This window comes from Oryza sativa, chromosome 2 (assembly GCF_034140825.1).
Source record: "Oryza sativa Japonica Group chromosome 2, ASM3414082v1".
NCBI lineage: Eukaryota > Viridiplantae > Streptophyta > Magnoliopsida > Poales > Poaceae > Oryza > Oryza sativa.
In genome coordinates, this window is record NC_089036.1 from 35,713,426 (window position 1) to 35,727,855 (window position 14,430).

General features: G+C 47.5%; 4 protein-coding genes and 1 long non-coding RNA gene across 5 annotated transcripts; 1 reads left to right on the plus strand and 4 right to left on the minus strand.

Moving 5' to 3' along the window:
- Positions 1–350: 350 nt before the first annotated feature.
- On the minus strand, positions 351–1,852 carry LOC136355152 (uncharacterized). Its single transcript, XR_010739305.1, has 2 exons — positions 1,439–1,852; positions 351–926 (listed from the first exon to the last, which is right to left on the minus strand). It is a non-coding gene; the product is annotated as an uncharacterized lncRNA (long non-coding RNA).
- Positions 1,567–3,143, plus strand: LOC4331167 (RING-H2 finger protein ATL1). The gene is made up of 2 exons (XM_066307397.1): positions 1,567–1,686; positions 1,911–3,143. The coding sequence occupies exon 2, from the start codon at positions 1,930–1,932 to the stop codon at positions 2,890–2,892; it is 963 nt and encodes a 320-aa protein (XP_066163494.1). The 5' UTR covers positions 1,567–1,686; positions 1,911–1,929; the 3' UTR covers positions 2,893–3,143.
- Positions 3,144–3,748: 605 nt separating this feature from the next.
- Positions 3,749–6,377, minus strand: LOC4331168 (protein KINESIN LIGHT CHAIN-RELATED 2). Its single transcript, XM_015769897.3, has 2 exons — positions 4,628–6,377; positions 3,749–4,037 (listed from the first exon to the last, which is right to left on the minus strand). Exons 1-2 carry the CDS (start codon positions 6,265–6,267, stop codon positions 3,821–3,823), a joined length of 1,857 nt encoding a protein of 618 aa, XP_015625383.2. The 5' UTR covers positions 6,268–6,377; the 3' UTR covers positions 3,749–3,820.
- Positions 6,378–7,326: 949 nt separating this feature from the next.
- LOC4331169 (coumaroyl-CoA:anthocyanidin 3-O-glucoside-6''-O-coumaroyltransferase 2) lies at positions 7,327–9,121 on the minus strand. The gene has a single exon (XM_015767143.3). It carries the CDS (start codon positions 8,958–8,960, stop codon positions 7,599–7,601), a length of 1,362 nt encoding a protein of 453 aa, XP_015622629.1. The 5' UTR covers positions 8,961–9,121; the 3' UTR covers positions 7,327–7,598.
- Positions 9,122–12,564: 3,443 nt separating this feature from the next.
- On the minus strand, positions 12,565–13,879 carry LOC4331170 (LOB domain-containing protein 16). Its single transcript, XM_015770711.3, has 2 exons — positions 13,450–13,879; positions 12,565–13,343 (listed from the first exon to the last, which is right to left on the minus strand). Exons 1-2 carry the CDS (start codon positions 13,768–13,770, stop codon positions 13,014–13,016), a joined length of 651 nt encoding a protein of 216 aa, XP_015626197.1. The 5' UTR covers positions 13,771–13,879; the 3' UTR covers positions 12,565–13,013.
- Between the last annotated feature and the right edge of the window lie 551 nt (positions 13,880–14,430).

A 14,430-nucleotide genomic window follows, 5' to 3' on the forward strand; every position in this document is an offset into this window, starting at 1 on the left:
GGTTTCTTTCAGGTGCGTCTGATCTTAGATCTTCAGTAACTTGGTTTTAGTGCTAGTCACTGTCCGATGATCTGAAGGAGATTATACGCAACCAGTTTCAACTAATATCATGAACTGGCCATTATTTCTCCTGATCCTTCTTGGATGCAAAATCAAAGGTTGCTTGTCTGAATTTGAACTCCAATTGAGCATCACGCATCAATTCATGAATATATTCATTCTTGCTTGATCCTGATTCTGATCATCCGTAGCAACTGGCGCAACATGAAGTGCAGACTGCTTTACTATCAACCATTCTTTTAGATAAGGAAGCTTTTTCTTAAAAAAAAACTCAGACAATTACATCAATATGATAGAACCGTGCTGAGATCTCTTATAGCCTCTGCATAACTGAGGTGCATAACTGATGCACACAAACACACATAATAAACGTTTATTACAAATGAAGAAGCAGGAAATGCGGACCATCAATCCTCAGACTACATTGCCACCAATATCCCTTGGTAAAAACAGTTTCTGACCACCTGCAGACTATCAACCATGGCGCTCTACTCCACCGACAGCAAGAAGGTTCCACGAGCAAGACAAGAGAAGCTTCAGTTCTCTAGTACTGGAGAGACGTAGTGCCCTCAAGCTCTCCTGCTTCCCATTCTTGGAGCTGCAAATGTCGTGTTGCAAGAGTACTACTCTAGTGATGATGAACTGGAAGACAGCAACGTCCGAACAACAGCAAGAGCAACAGGTGGACCACTACTGCACAAGCATATTGTACCTTCAGCTGAATCAGAACCAAAATCTCCCGGCCACGCATCCTACAAATCTGTAAATCAGCGATCGCGATGTGCACCGGAACTCGCAGTCTGAAAACAACATCTCAGTTTATATCATCGAAGCCTGAATTCCTGCATCATCTGTTCGTCCGTTTCCTGATGCAAACAAAGTTCAGGCATCAGAGGGTGTAGTACATATTTGGCAGCATCTTGTTGATTACTAGTGCTTGTTGGACTTGTGTCTGGTTCATTTATGCATAATTAGACCTTATCTGGGTCTTAACCTAAATGGAGACATGGAGTACACACCATAATTGAAGTATTGAGTCACACATAATTGAACGAAGGTGGCCTGAAATGTACAGATTCTTATGTAAAGCAGCAGCAGACAGGGGATGTTAAGTCAGTCCTTCAGTCAGTCAGTCACCGTGCCCCAGACGAAAAGGAATGCACGTACTGACAAGACCAAAAGCAAGCAAGCGTCAGATTAGTTGACTAGCAAGCTACTCCTAGTACAGGTTAGACAAGAAACAGACCAAGAAAGAAATTACCACTACTAAAGCCTAACAGTACAAGGAAGCAGCAAGCGTAGGCCGGCCGGGAACACCGGCGGCGTGCGGCATCCGTCGCACTCGCACATGAAAAAAAAGGGGGAAGCAAAAGCTCACCTCCAAAGCCGCGTTCCTGTCACTCGGCCACACTTCAATCGCATCCAAAACATCAAGCCGCCATCACCACCAGTGCCGTGATCATCATACACAGCATCTCCATCTCTGCAGGGAGTGTGTGCAAACCTGCAAGCTGCTGCAAATTAAGGATAGCTGTGTGCTGACAGTTCATTTTCCTTGTGTTGTGCTGTTGTGCAAGCAACTATTGCTCCTACTGCTGCTGTCCTGCTCTTGCTCTTGCTCTGCAGGTTGGGTTTCTTTCCTTCCTCAATTTCTTTCACAACTCCACTGCATTTTCCAACCTGATCGGGTGCTGCCTTTTCATTCTTCCCTCCTACCTCGTTGGCCACTACATTGAGCATCACCATTTGGTCTCACCATTCATACCTGAAAACCAGTATATATGTTGCATCAGCAGCATCATCAAACCTGGTCTATCTAGCTCAGTAGCTCACCTGCTTGTGTGCTTAAGCTCGTGTTTGCAGCAAACCATGGATGCAGACAGGGACCCCATCTTCCCGGTGCAACAGATGCCATCACTGCTGTTCCCGCCACCGCCGCCACGGCCATTGGCACTCGACTCCACTTCTTCAGCATCTTCTTCTTTTGTGCCTCACCATCCATCCATCACGAGCTTCCCAATACTGGTGCTCACCGTCCTGGGCATCCTCACCACCTCCGTCCTCCTGCTCACCTACTACATCTTTGTCATCCGCTGCTGCCTCAACTGGAACAGCAGCAGCTCCTCCGACACGCGGACGGCTGGCCTCATCTCCCGCCGTCGACGCGGTGCCGCCTCCAGCAGCCTCCCGGCAGTGGCCGAGCCGCGTGGGCTGGAGGAGGCGGCCATCCAATCATTGCCGGCGTTCAGGTACAGGAAGGCCATCAAGGACACTACTGCTGATTCCAGCGAGTGTGCAGTGTGTATCAGTGAGTTCCAAGAAGAGGAGAGGGTCAGGCTCCTGCCCAGCTGCCTCCATGTCTTCCATGTTGACTGCATCGACACTTGGCTCCAGGGCAACGCCAACTGTCCACTCTGCAGGGCAGCCATAGCCACCAACGACAGCCAGCTTCCATTGGATCAGTTCGTGAGACCTGAGGTGGTAGTCATTCAGGTGATCACTGGCGCGGAAGAAGAAGGTGCACAAGCACCACAGCAGGAGGCCAATACGGCAGCTTCTGATCCTGCAGTAGATGCTACTAGTACAAATCAACAGGTCAGTAGTAAGAAGACGAAGAACCAGAATGCATGGCATGTCAGCATCAGTAAGGGAGATGAGTGCATTGCAGTGAGGAGGGACAGAAATGTTCTTCCATTGAGGAGGTCCTTCTCCATGGACTCACTGGGTGGTGCTGGAGAGGTGCATTTGCAGATTCAGAATATTCTGCAGAGGAGCACCCACTTCCACAGGGATATCAGTGACAGCAGCAGCAGCAGCACTGGAACATTGTAGGGATTACTATGCCTGCACATTCTATGGCCATGTTCTATGCGAATTCTTTTGGTGGTCTTGTTCACCAATTTTTCTTTTCTTTTTCTGCAAAATGCAATATTACATGTCAATTTTTCTCTAATGGACACCTATAACATGGTTTGTGTGTGTCCGAAATTCCAGACTTCAGACAGTAGAATGGCAAGTTCTTTCTGTGAAACATTCGTGCAAAACAATGTAAGTTGCTCCTACTGCTACTGTATTTTCCAGCTCCTCTGAATCTGCCCAAGCTTCCTCTTCAGGCACTGATACATGCATGTGATCCCCAAATGATCATATACGATATGGTGAGTCAAATTCAACAATGAGAAAGGGAAGGAGCGAGAATATGCCAAATAAATATATAAATAAATAAATCAAGTTTTGAATTGTTAAATAACTAGTGAAAGTACTCAGAAGAAAGCGAATCAGCTGATGACAGGATAAATGTGTTACCAATCCTAGAAGGTGTAACTTCAGGCAGTCAGGCAAAACAAAAGAAAATAAAAACATGAACTGAATGGGGAAAGGTAGACACCTTTCAAAACTCTGTAATCCAATGTCTCACCAAAACCTTCTTATAATAATCTAACATTGAAATCTGTGTCTTAGATGACATCATAGCTTGACAAATCAGATTTTCCTTGTCGCAGGAAAATGTCAGTTCACCAACCATTGAAAAGGTCATATTATATATCTCTAAAAGGTTCCTGTCATGCTGAAAAGGTGTGTTTCTGATTACTTTTGATATACTGTTAGGTCTTCTAAGTGGCACAAAAGGATGTCAGTGCGTAACAAGTCAATAAGGATCATACAATAGGTAGTTTCACAGCCAAAATTTCTTGTACTACTAAACAACATATCATAATCATATATTGATAGAAAAACTGATGCGTACAATACTTTGAAATTATTGTTGAGCAACTCTGGTAGAATCAGAATCAACCTCCTTTTCCAGAGGTTCAGGCAATGCAATTGCTGAATTTTCAGGCGATAGGCATGAAAGAGCCTTTATCTTTATCTGCTCATAGAGACGAATAGCTTCCTTGAGCTCGTCCCTAGCACTGGGACCATGGTTTCGCCAAGAATCCACCACTCGCTTTTGGAACTCCATAGCCAGAGCATAGCTGCATTTGAGGCAAAATGATTTTTTTTTCATTAGAGAGAAGCGCATAGTACTTCATACATTAATACAGCATGTGGAAAGAGCTTTCTTAGTTTCCTTAATTTTTCCCATTCAAAAAATATCAATCTAGTCTATTTTGGAGAAGCAGATCTGAATAGTGTGCTTACAATATCAGCCAGCCATTATGTTGCGTGCGTACTTAATGCATATGAAACAAAGCAATCAGTAATTTCCCTTTCCCTCTAATGATGTAATGCGAGTATGCAACAGTATGCAGGGAGCACAATTACATACTCTGTAATTTCAAACGCAGTAGCATACCATGTATAAAAAGCATTTCTTGCAATAATTGCAAAAATGCAACATATGGTCATCCTGAAAACTAGCTAAAGAACAAGCATTGCAAAAACAAACTAGCTTGATAGGTAACATGCAGATTATTGTAGCTCATTTAATCTTCTGCCTGGTTATATTAGACATGATACTAGCAAATATCAGAATTGTTTCATCCAAAATTTGTCTGTTCAGTATTTTTTTTGTAACATTTTTTATGTGTCTTTGAATGAATGGAATGAAGTTGTGAAATCATACCTTCCCATTGCGTTGTATGCATTGGCAAGGCTCTGGCAGGCCTCTATGGTATCTGAATGGTGCGGCCCCAAGGAAACATCCATGACTTCCTTTGCAAGCGCAAACATCTGCGCAGCAGACTGTGGTCGGCCGATCTCCATATATGCAGCCCCCAAATTGTTATACACATACCCTACCCCGTAATGCTTTGGTCCAAAGCTGTCCTTCATCCTCTCCACTGCATCCTCCAAGTATGGGACAGCCTCCGACACCTTCCCTGTCAGAAGCAATAGCCACCCAATCCGAGCCGCAACATTCCCTTCCATGTGTTGTGCCTGAGGTATCCTCTCAAGCATCCCCAAGCTCCTCTTCAGCAATGATATCGCTTTGTCAAACTCATTCACCATCTCATACAGTGAGGATACCTCCACATATGCTTCGGCCACCTTGTCTGGTGCAGCCAATTCCTTCTTCTCCAGTATGTCACAAGCAATCTCCAAGCACCTCTTTGTATCACCGGCCTTCTCCTGGTTAGCAAGAGCCTTTGCCATAGATATAAACACTAGAGCTCGTATCTCGCTATCCTTCTCCACCTGCTTAGAGACATTCCTCAACACAGTAACGGCCTCGTCGCACTTGCCCAAAGCGATCTTGATGTTCGCCGCATCAATCTCCGCGTGCAGGAGCTCGTCGCCAGCCACGCCCCAGCTCTTCATCACCTTCTGTGACATCTCATTCTGCTGCAGGGCCTGCTCATGCTGCTCCAGGCCGGTGTATATCACCCCAAGCAGCCGCCTATCATGCGCAACCTCCACCGAATTTTTGCCTAGCGTCGACTGATGCAGTTCGAGCGCCTTCTCGCACAATGGGAGCGCCTCTTTGAAATCTAGCACGGTGGAGTACGCCTCCGCAAGGTCCCGGTACGCGGCGCCGAGCTCCCGGCTACCCGGCGGCAGGATGGACTCCTTGAGGTCAAGGCACGCACGCATGTCAGCTAGGGCCTCCTCCCGCCGCCCCAGCGCCGTCTTCACGTTGGCCAGCTGCAGGCGCACCGCGTGCGCCACGGGCCTCACGTCGAACCCTTGAGCGTCGTCGTCACCAGAGGCGGCGGCGGCGGAGGAGGAGGAGGGGAGGAGTGGGGAGACGAGGCGGAGGGAGCGGGTGAGGAAGGAGAGTGCGTCGTGGAAGCGGGAGAGGTCGAAGGAGGCGGAGCCGGCGAGGTGGAGGGCCATGGCGAGCGAGACGGCATCGGAGTGGGAGGCCGTCGTCGAGGTGGCGGAGTTAGGGGTGGCCTCGAGGATGCCGAGGGATCGGAGGGCGAGGGCGAGGACGCGGGAGGGGTCGGCAGCGCCGGAGGCCTCGAGGTGCTGGCCGAGCTTGATGCAGGCGAGGGCGAGGCGCTTGTCGGAGGGCGGCATGACGGCCTCGAGGCGGGAGAAGGCGGCGAGCAGGTCCTTGGTCCCCTTCGCCGCCTCGAAGGCCTCCTCCGCAACGGCCGCGGCGGCGGCGGCCGCGGAGGCGGGGACTGGAGGCGGCGGGAGCTGGGAGAAGTGGCGGCGGGGCGGGAGGAGGAGAGGGTTTGGGGTTTTGGGTGTGGGGATCGGAACGGGAGCTCGGAGCCGTGGCCGGAGGAGGAGGGAGGCGGCTCGGCGTAGAGCCATGGCGAGCCGGCGATCTATTGGAAGTTCGCGGCGGCGGCGGTGGTGGCGGCTACCGGCGGCGAGGGAGGGAGAGGGTGGTTTACGTGGATGAGAGGAGAGTGTGAAGGGTTGGAGATTTGATGGGCCTTAGGTTTAGTTATATGGGCCTAAATTCCGGCCCAACTATATGAGGCCTTGATGATCTAGTGGGCTACTTGTTCGGAGGCGTGGATTGGCCTAAATCTAGGCCCAACCGAAAGAGGCCGTGATGATCTAGTGGGATGCTTGTTGGGCTGGGCTTACCCACTCTGCTAGCCAGGAGACCAGTGAGACTGTGAGAGTACTTCTCTCCTTTCATTTTTCAAAAAAATATTTTTTTTCTCTACTCTTGTTTTATTATTTTCTATTTTTCTATGCTGTTTTTCTATAGATGGTAACTTGTACTTCTATGTTATTAAAAATATCTGCGATGGAAGGAGAAAATGAGATGTGATGATATTGGCATCTCTTAGCTGGGCAGCACCACTGAAAGCTCGAAGTCATGCATGATGATGCGTACGTGAAGGCTGAAGCGAACGAACTTTGACAAAAACACAACCTTTCCAGCCAATTGTGGTTGCCTAACCTGAACATGACGTGCTCTATTGACAACAACGACCATCTGTCCATGGCTCACTGGCCACTGCAACTAGTTGCTAAATTGGAGTAGCAATATTAAGCAAAAAAGATAATGTCATTTTACATCCAATGATAATGGGCTGGATGCCATTTTACACGCTGCTGAAATTTAACCTGAACAAACTGATATATGGTTGTGAGTTGTGAACATTAGTATCAGGAAATGGATGGTTGAACTAACCGATGAAGTGGACAAAGCAAACTCTGCCGAATCGATCAAAGGTCAATACTCAATACCGAAGAACATTCTGAGAATTTTCATTTCAGCACCAGATTTACTCGGTTAAACAATACACATTCCTCACCAAACCATCGTTTCTCTCGTGTCTCCATCGCCGTCGGTAAATTCAGCACAAGCTCACTATTAATGCTTAAAAGCAAAAAGGAGATTCAGATGCAGTATACAGCCGAATATTCAGTGTCTTTTTTATAACAGAAGTTGATCGAAGCAGGCCTTATCCTGCTCCATCTCTGAAAAAAATGTAGAATAGATTACAGCTTATCTGATTATTTCATAGATTGACAATTGCAAATTCACAATCGCTTATGTGATCGATCAACGATTGCAATCCAACAGCTAGCATTACAGAATCACATCCAAACTGAACAAATTCTGAACTCTGCAACAATTCGTAGCAGCAAGAAAGCAAGAAATGCAACAAGCTGTTCGTCACTCACAGCTGCTTCAGTCCGTCGGCGAAGCATGAGCTGAACCGCGCCATGTCGGCCTCCGGCAGCGCCACGCCAATCTCGATGCCGCCGTGGCCGTCGCGCGCCTCCGCCATGGACACCGTGCCGGGCGTCTTGTCGATGGACAGGAGCTCCACCTTCGCCGGCCGGCCCAGCCCGAAGTCGGTGTCGTACACGCCGTACCGCGGCGAGCCGCCGATGGACATCGGCCGGTGCGGCATCAGCGACACGATCTTCTGGAACCACCCGTCGGCGCCGTCCAGCACGCCGTCGTCGAGCCCCCTGATGGCCGCGCCGATGGCCACCGCCGCCGTCACCACGCCGTCGGCGCCGCTGCCGAGCAGGCCGGCCGTGTCGACCTCCACGAAGCAAGGGCGGAGGCAGTTGCCGAGGTACTCCTGCGGCACCGGCGGGGTCAGGCGGCGGCGGCATTCCACCGAGAACAGCAGGTGCGCGCGCTCCCTGGCGGCGGAGGTGGCGTCGACTCGCGCTAGGCAGGTCCACGCGTACGCGCACGCCACGGTGAAGGCCGAGCAGTGGACGCCGCCGCCGCCGCTCGCCGTGACGCGCTGCTTGAGCTTGTCGATGCTGTCGCGGGTGAGCGTGAACGACGCCATGAACAGCTTCGGCGGCGGCCCGGACGGCGGTGGCGGGGGTGGCCCGCTGTTCGCCAGCTGCCGCATTTGATCGAGCGTCTTGGCTGCAAGGCCGTCGGGATCGGCGACCACGCCACGGTCCAAGAACGGCGGCGGCGGCGGCGGCACAGCATCGACGTCCCCACCGGAAGCCACCCGGCAATTGGCCGCCCAGGTCTTGACGAAGTGCATGAAGCTGGAATCGTCGCAGGCCACATGGTGGATGGACACGCCGACGGCGAGCCCCTTCCCGGGGAAAACCGTCACCTGCACCGCCGCGAGCTCGGAGCTCCCCTCCTCCGGGCGCGGGAGCCGCGGCACCAGAGAGTACAGCCTCCCAACATCCATCGGGCCGCCGCCGGCGAGCTCCTCGAAGTCGTCGCCGCTCTCGGCGACGGTGAGCTCGACGCGGTCGGCATCCCCACCCGTGGAGCAGAACTCGTACCCTCCGCCTCCGCCGCCGCTAGAACACGGCCGGACGCGGCCAAGAAGCGGGTAGAAGCGGTGCAGCGCGGCGGAGAGCGAGGAGGCGAGGGAGGGGAGGAGGTGGGCGGCGAGGTGTTCGACGGCGTGCGGGTAGGTGTAGAGGAAGACGCGCTCCACCGGGCCGGTGAAGATCCACGGCACGTCGAAGAAGGTCAGCGGGAGCACGCCGCCGTCCGCCGGAGGGGAGGCCGCCACCGTCAGCTTGTCGACAACCTTGGTCGCCATGACAATTTGCCGCTGCTTCTTCTTCCCCTGCAGAGAATTCTTGGTAGAAGAGATCAAGAGGAGAGGTGGGCGAAGATGAGAATTCGTGAGATTTGGGGAGGAATCAGGATTTTTTTTTTCAGATCCACCAAACGCATGGCACTGGTGGTTGCAAGTGTGGCAGAAAAATGCTCTCTTTGTCACTCTCTATTCTTTATTGCCATCATGTTAGATCCTTTTCCTTTCCTACTGCTTTCTGATCGAAGTTGGAGGAGGTTCCTACTACTATCCAATAGCACAAGAAAACATTGTCAGTGAATACTGCAGAAACAGTTAAAGAAGCATTATTTATCAGTAAAAAGCATTATTTGATCCAGTGAAGAAAAAGTGATGGCAATCTGGAGCCTGTGTACACTGGAAATGAGCTCATCAGATGAAATCAATGACAAAATGTTAATCTTTATACTCTGACTTTGCAGTTGTAACTTGCAAGTCTTTTTTTTTTCAAGGTTCCACTTAATCACATCGGTAGTATAACTGATTATCCGGACTGGGATCCACACAAAAGCAGGAAAATTAGGAAGAGTTAGGTATGCGATTAAAAAAAAGTTGGCAAATTAGTGTCGGCGCATCTGCCTACCAAGTATTATCAAGGGATGATATCTTTGGCATTGGAAGTCACCTCTTTGATTCTCTAATCTGGACCGCGCACAAAAGTTTCAAGAAAAACAAGTATCTCAAACTTGTCTGCTGATCACATAATATTGAAGAAGTAAGACGGATGGAAATACTAGCTCTTAACCTTGACTGCACACTGAAAACCTGTAAGAAAATACTACCAGATGGGCGTATATGATAGCAACCAACTGATTCAGTCAATGGCCATCAGTTCCTCGGAGTGAAAAAATGCAATGTTTAGTCAACTGCCTAATGGAAATTCAGGCAATAACCATGTTCATAAACAGTATGATCAGACAACTAGCCAAACAGCAACAACAGGTATAATAATAAGCTTATAACATCAAAACGCAATTTTTACCTTCTGCTTTCCTTGATAACAGATGCAGCAATAAAGATGATTTAAGCTGACATAAGAACTTATTTTTCCGCCTTAAAGTGGGCTTGCACGTTTTAGGCCTAATCCGATTACATTTGGGCCTTAATGGTCTTTCACTTCTTGGACCAAAGCCTATTACATTTTTGCTTACACCACGGCAAGGCATTCTCTTTTTTAGGGCTTAAACGTTTTATACAACACTTCAGTAAAGTACTCCGTACTCCAATATTATTTGCAGTCAATAAAACTATTATTCCAATTAACAACATAGCAAGCTCTTCAAGTGGAGTTAAATTAATTTTTAAAAAAGATTGAACTGAAATGATGGAGAGGCGCCACAAGCACAATTTCCAAGGCATCTGCTTGATCAGATTCCATTTCATTCCTCTCTTTTACAACTTTTTTTTTGTGTGTCCAAGCACAACAGACATTGGCTTGGGAGATGATGGATAGGGCCAAAGTTTAGCATATTTTGACTCCTCCAATTGCTACATCTTCATGCCAAAGACCATCCTAATCCTCTTTTCATCCAAGACTGCAAGTCTGCAACAAAGCAACTCAACACACAATGCAAGCACTAGTTTTCCCTTTTCATTTTGGTTTCTTTATGGTTAGGGATTAGTGCTAAAGCAGCTGCTTGATTAGTGGGGTCTAATCTAATTACTCTCAAGTGCCATAATTGGCATGCTTTAGTTTTATGCACAACTTTGTTTGACCAATGACCAGCTTCTTGACCAGTTCAATCAAACAAACACAACAATGCTTATGGAGTACATATATATATGTGATGGAAAGACTACAAAAAACACAAAGGACCAAGGCAAAGAAAAATAATGAAATTTCCTTCAACTTTAACAGACAACCCTTGCATATTTAAATGTCTGTTTCTCGGGCCATTGACCAATAAACCAGGCAATTAAATATGGCAAACATTTTGTTTTCTCTGGTTTGCAAAGAACACAAAGAAACAAGAACTGAACTTGTGAGGTGAAGCTAGTGATTCCAAGGCACTGATAAGAACAAAACTTGAGCTAGTGCTAGGGCCATCTAATCGCTGATTACTGACCAGTACTTAGTATCCTAGGCTACCTAACCATGTGTGTGTAGATCATCTTATACATTACCCACATTAATCACGCGTTAAATCTACGGCTTTGCTCCAATCGATAAAGACGAGTGATCACAAAAGTCACTGGCCTATACCAATTATTAATTCAACTGCGTTTGCTTGCATTTGTGTTCAGTCAGATGCATTCTTCTTCAGGTTGTAGCAGCGCCCTAAATTAACTAAACAATGAGCTTCTATATGTGCAGGGTTTTGTTTGCTTGCAGCAGTATTTGATGACCTTTTCTTAGATAATTTTAAGTGTTTGATGACCTGACAGGTTAGCTGCTCATTGGCTAGATATTGCTATTAGCTTCTAGTATCTTCTGACCTTAACTTTTTAGCCTTTTGTAATGGATTCAGTGAACATGTCTGAATTAAATTGCAGAGTCCCAAGATGCTAGTACTTCTACAAACCTACTAGTAGTACTGTTCTTATCTGATCACTAAATTAAACAAACATGTACTATTAATATACTAGTGTATTTCTGTCTCAATTATTGCAATGGGATTGCCATCCCACAGGATTACTGGTACTATACTGGAATTAACATTTCTTCAGTTCTTTCAAAATGGCAGTGTGATTAGTGCTAAGTTCTATTTGATTTAACCTATCTAGCATAGCAACATGGATGTATTATAGCAGGATTAACTAGTTGCATGCAGTAGTTAACTTTGGTCAACCATCAAAGCACACTCAATTTTGCAAAGTAATTAATCAACCATTGGGATCAGGACCTTTCACCGTGTATCTGTTCATGTGCATGCGTGCTAAGGTCAACATTTAAGTAGAACATACTCCAGTAATTAAAATTGGAACGGAAAGTAAACGGTGGTAGCTGCGGCTGATGAGTTCATACTTGCCCTTAATCAAGGGGACAATCCTTATGCATGGCATGAAAAAAAACTAGGATTATCAGCAGCAGTCTAGGACATATATATATATATATACAAAATGATTTTAGGGTCTCTAGAGAAGAAAAACTTGGTGGCAACTCAAAGTTATGTGATAAATGTTTCTTCAACTTTCGGCACTCTCAAGTTATATTACTAACTTCTAGTAGCATAGTTTCTCATAAAAAAAAAACAAAATTTATAATTATTTTCAGTTTACTTCGACCGTTACAATAGTAATATTTCTCCTTAAAAGAAGGCGATTGTTGATGGGAGTGTTTCTGCAACAAGGGACATGAACACCTTTTTGCACATCAACCATGGCTGAGAAACATTTTAAATCTTATCAAGAACATGTTGGACAGGACATGAAGTAGTGAGAATCTGCTTCCATAACAAGAACAATATAGGACTTGAGAAGTTTCTGGCTCATGCAGTAGTAACAATAATGTCTCTTAAAAAAAGACACTTGCTGATGCTGGCTGCACATATATGTTTCTGCAGCAAGACACATGATCGCCTTTTATACTGAAATCAGGAGAATGTCTCTAAATCTTATATGAAACAAGTTGAACTGGAAATTATTATAAAAACTAGGGATAGATCAGAAAATTTTTAATGCAGTTTTACACTAGTTCATCGCCTGAGACACATATGAAATGACACACATAGATACTGAATTCAGAACCTTGTTTCATCTGTCTCGATTTAACCTAGCTAAACACTCAAACAAATTTTGGAAATAAGAAGATTGCACCAACTAGGTCAGCAAGATTATACTTGGACATGCATGCATGGCCAGGGTCCAGTGATGTGTGATGTCATTACCAAGACCTTGTTGCAAGAAGCTATTAGTGTTATTTAGTAGTACTACGTACTAATCATCATCATGAAGCAGACTAATTGCTTCACTATGACGTTGCACTGATAAAAAAGTTCAGTAGTACACAGGCTAAATTTTTGCTTGTCCACTCTCTAACTCCTGCATGCAAAGCGTTGCATTGTTTGATTTTTCTTTCTACTGAGAGTAGTTGGAGGTTGATCTCATCATCGCCTGGGCCAGATACTGGAGCTCGCCGGCGTCCACCGCCTTGGAGCAATGCTGCTGCATCTGCACGGCGGCGACGTCGTCCTTGAAGCCGGCCGCCATGAGCTCCGGCAGCAGCGCGCCGCCGCCGCCGAAGCAGTCGTCGAGGGCGCCGCCGGGCGGCCTTCTCGCCATGTCCTGCCGGAGTAGCGCGCTGATGCTGCCGCTGTCCGGCCAGCTCACCGGAGAGTGCGAGCTGCTCTGGATGCCGCACGCCAGCTGCGCCCTCGCCTGCATCAGCTGCGCTTGCAGGATCGCGACCTGTATGTAGCATCGATCGAATCAGTCACAAATCCGAGAGGCGATCGATCGATCGATCGAGCAGCGACGAGATCATCTCATTCTCATCCATGAAATGAAATAGTACCTGCTGCTGGAGGGCGAAGATTTGGGCGACGCAGCCATAGACGGGGTCGCGGAGCCTGGCCTGGGCCTCGTAGGTGATGGTGACGACGGCCTCGCAGCGGTCGGCGACGGGGAGGTGGGAGAGGAGCTTGGAGGCGTTGCTGGCGCCGAACACCTTGTGGATCGCCGCGAACCTCGCCGCCCCTTGCTCCGAGCTGAAGTAGGGCGCGAACACGCACTCCGGCACGCACCGCCGCCGCAAGAACTTGCACGCGCCGCACGGCGACCCGGCTCCCGTCCCCGCCGCGGCAGCGGCAGCGCCGGCAGCCGTAGCACCAGCCATACCGATCAAGATCGAGCAAGAAAATGAATCGATCACTCTAGCTACGTGTGCTTCTCTCCAAGTGTAGTGTGTGGTGTAGTGTAGTGTAGGTAGGTTAGCTGCTAGTAGCGGTGCAACTTGAGATGGAGGAGGTGGATTTATAAGAGGAGGAAGGAGAGGAGAGGAGGAAGAAGAGAGGAGGACAGGTAGGGTAGGGTGTCTGGTTCGAGGGGAGCAAACGTGTTAATGCTGCGTTGAATAAGAAGGCCAACGTCCTCTGCCTTACTACGACTCACTTGCTAATTAACCTGCAGCTTAAACTAATCAATTCTACTACTGTATATATATCACCTTCAGAAAAAAGAAAGAAATATTAGTGTACAACATGGCCATGTGATTTGTATAGTCTTCCTTAATTGATCAGTTGTCATGGAGCAGATAATGACTATATATATAAATAATATTGGTACGTATGTACTAGTAATATAATCTGATCTTCATTGAAAATATGCAGAAACGGTCCAGTTTAATTTCTACACTTTGCTTACCACCAACATCTTCATGAACATTGAAGTTTAATTTGCAGGTGAAAGATAATCACTAGAATGAACATATCCTATATATGCCCTCAGAAAGGATACTAGCTAGCTAGATTAATTGCCGTGGAATACTTATACTGAA

Bases quoted from the DNA above. Each gene is read 5' to 3' on its own strand.
- LOC4331167 (XM_066307397.1), top strand. From the start codon at position 1,930: ATGGATGCAGACAGGGACCCCATCTTCCCGGTGCAACAGATGCCATCA.
- LOC4331168 (XM_015769897.3), bottom strand. From the start codon at position 6,267: ATGGCTCTACGCCGAGCCGCCTCCCTCCTCCTCCGGCCACGGCTCCGA. The intron at 4,038-4,627 runs GTATGATTTCAC...CCTCAAATGCAG, and splicing joins GCATACAACGCAATGGGAAG to CTATGCTCTGGCTATGGAGT.
- LOC4331169 (XM_015767143.3), bottom strand. From the start codon at position 8,960: ATGGCGACCAAGGTTGTCGACAAGCTGACGGTGGCGGCCTCCCCTCCG.
- LOC4331170 (XM_015770711.3), bottom strand. From the start codon at position 13,770: ATGGCTGGTGCTACGGCTGCCGGCGCTGCCGCTGCCGCGGCGGGGACG. The intron at 13,344-13,449 runs GTACTATTTCAT...TGCTACATACAG, and splicing joins TCTTCGCCCTCCAGCAGCAG to GTCGCGATCCTGCAAGCGCA.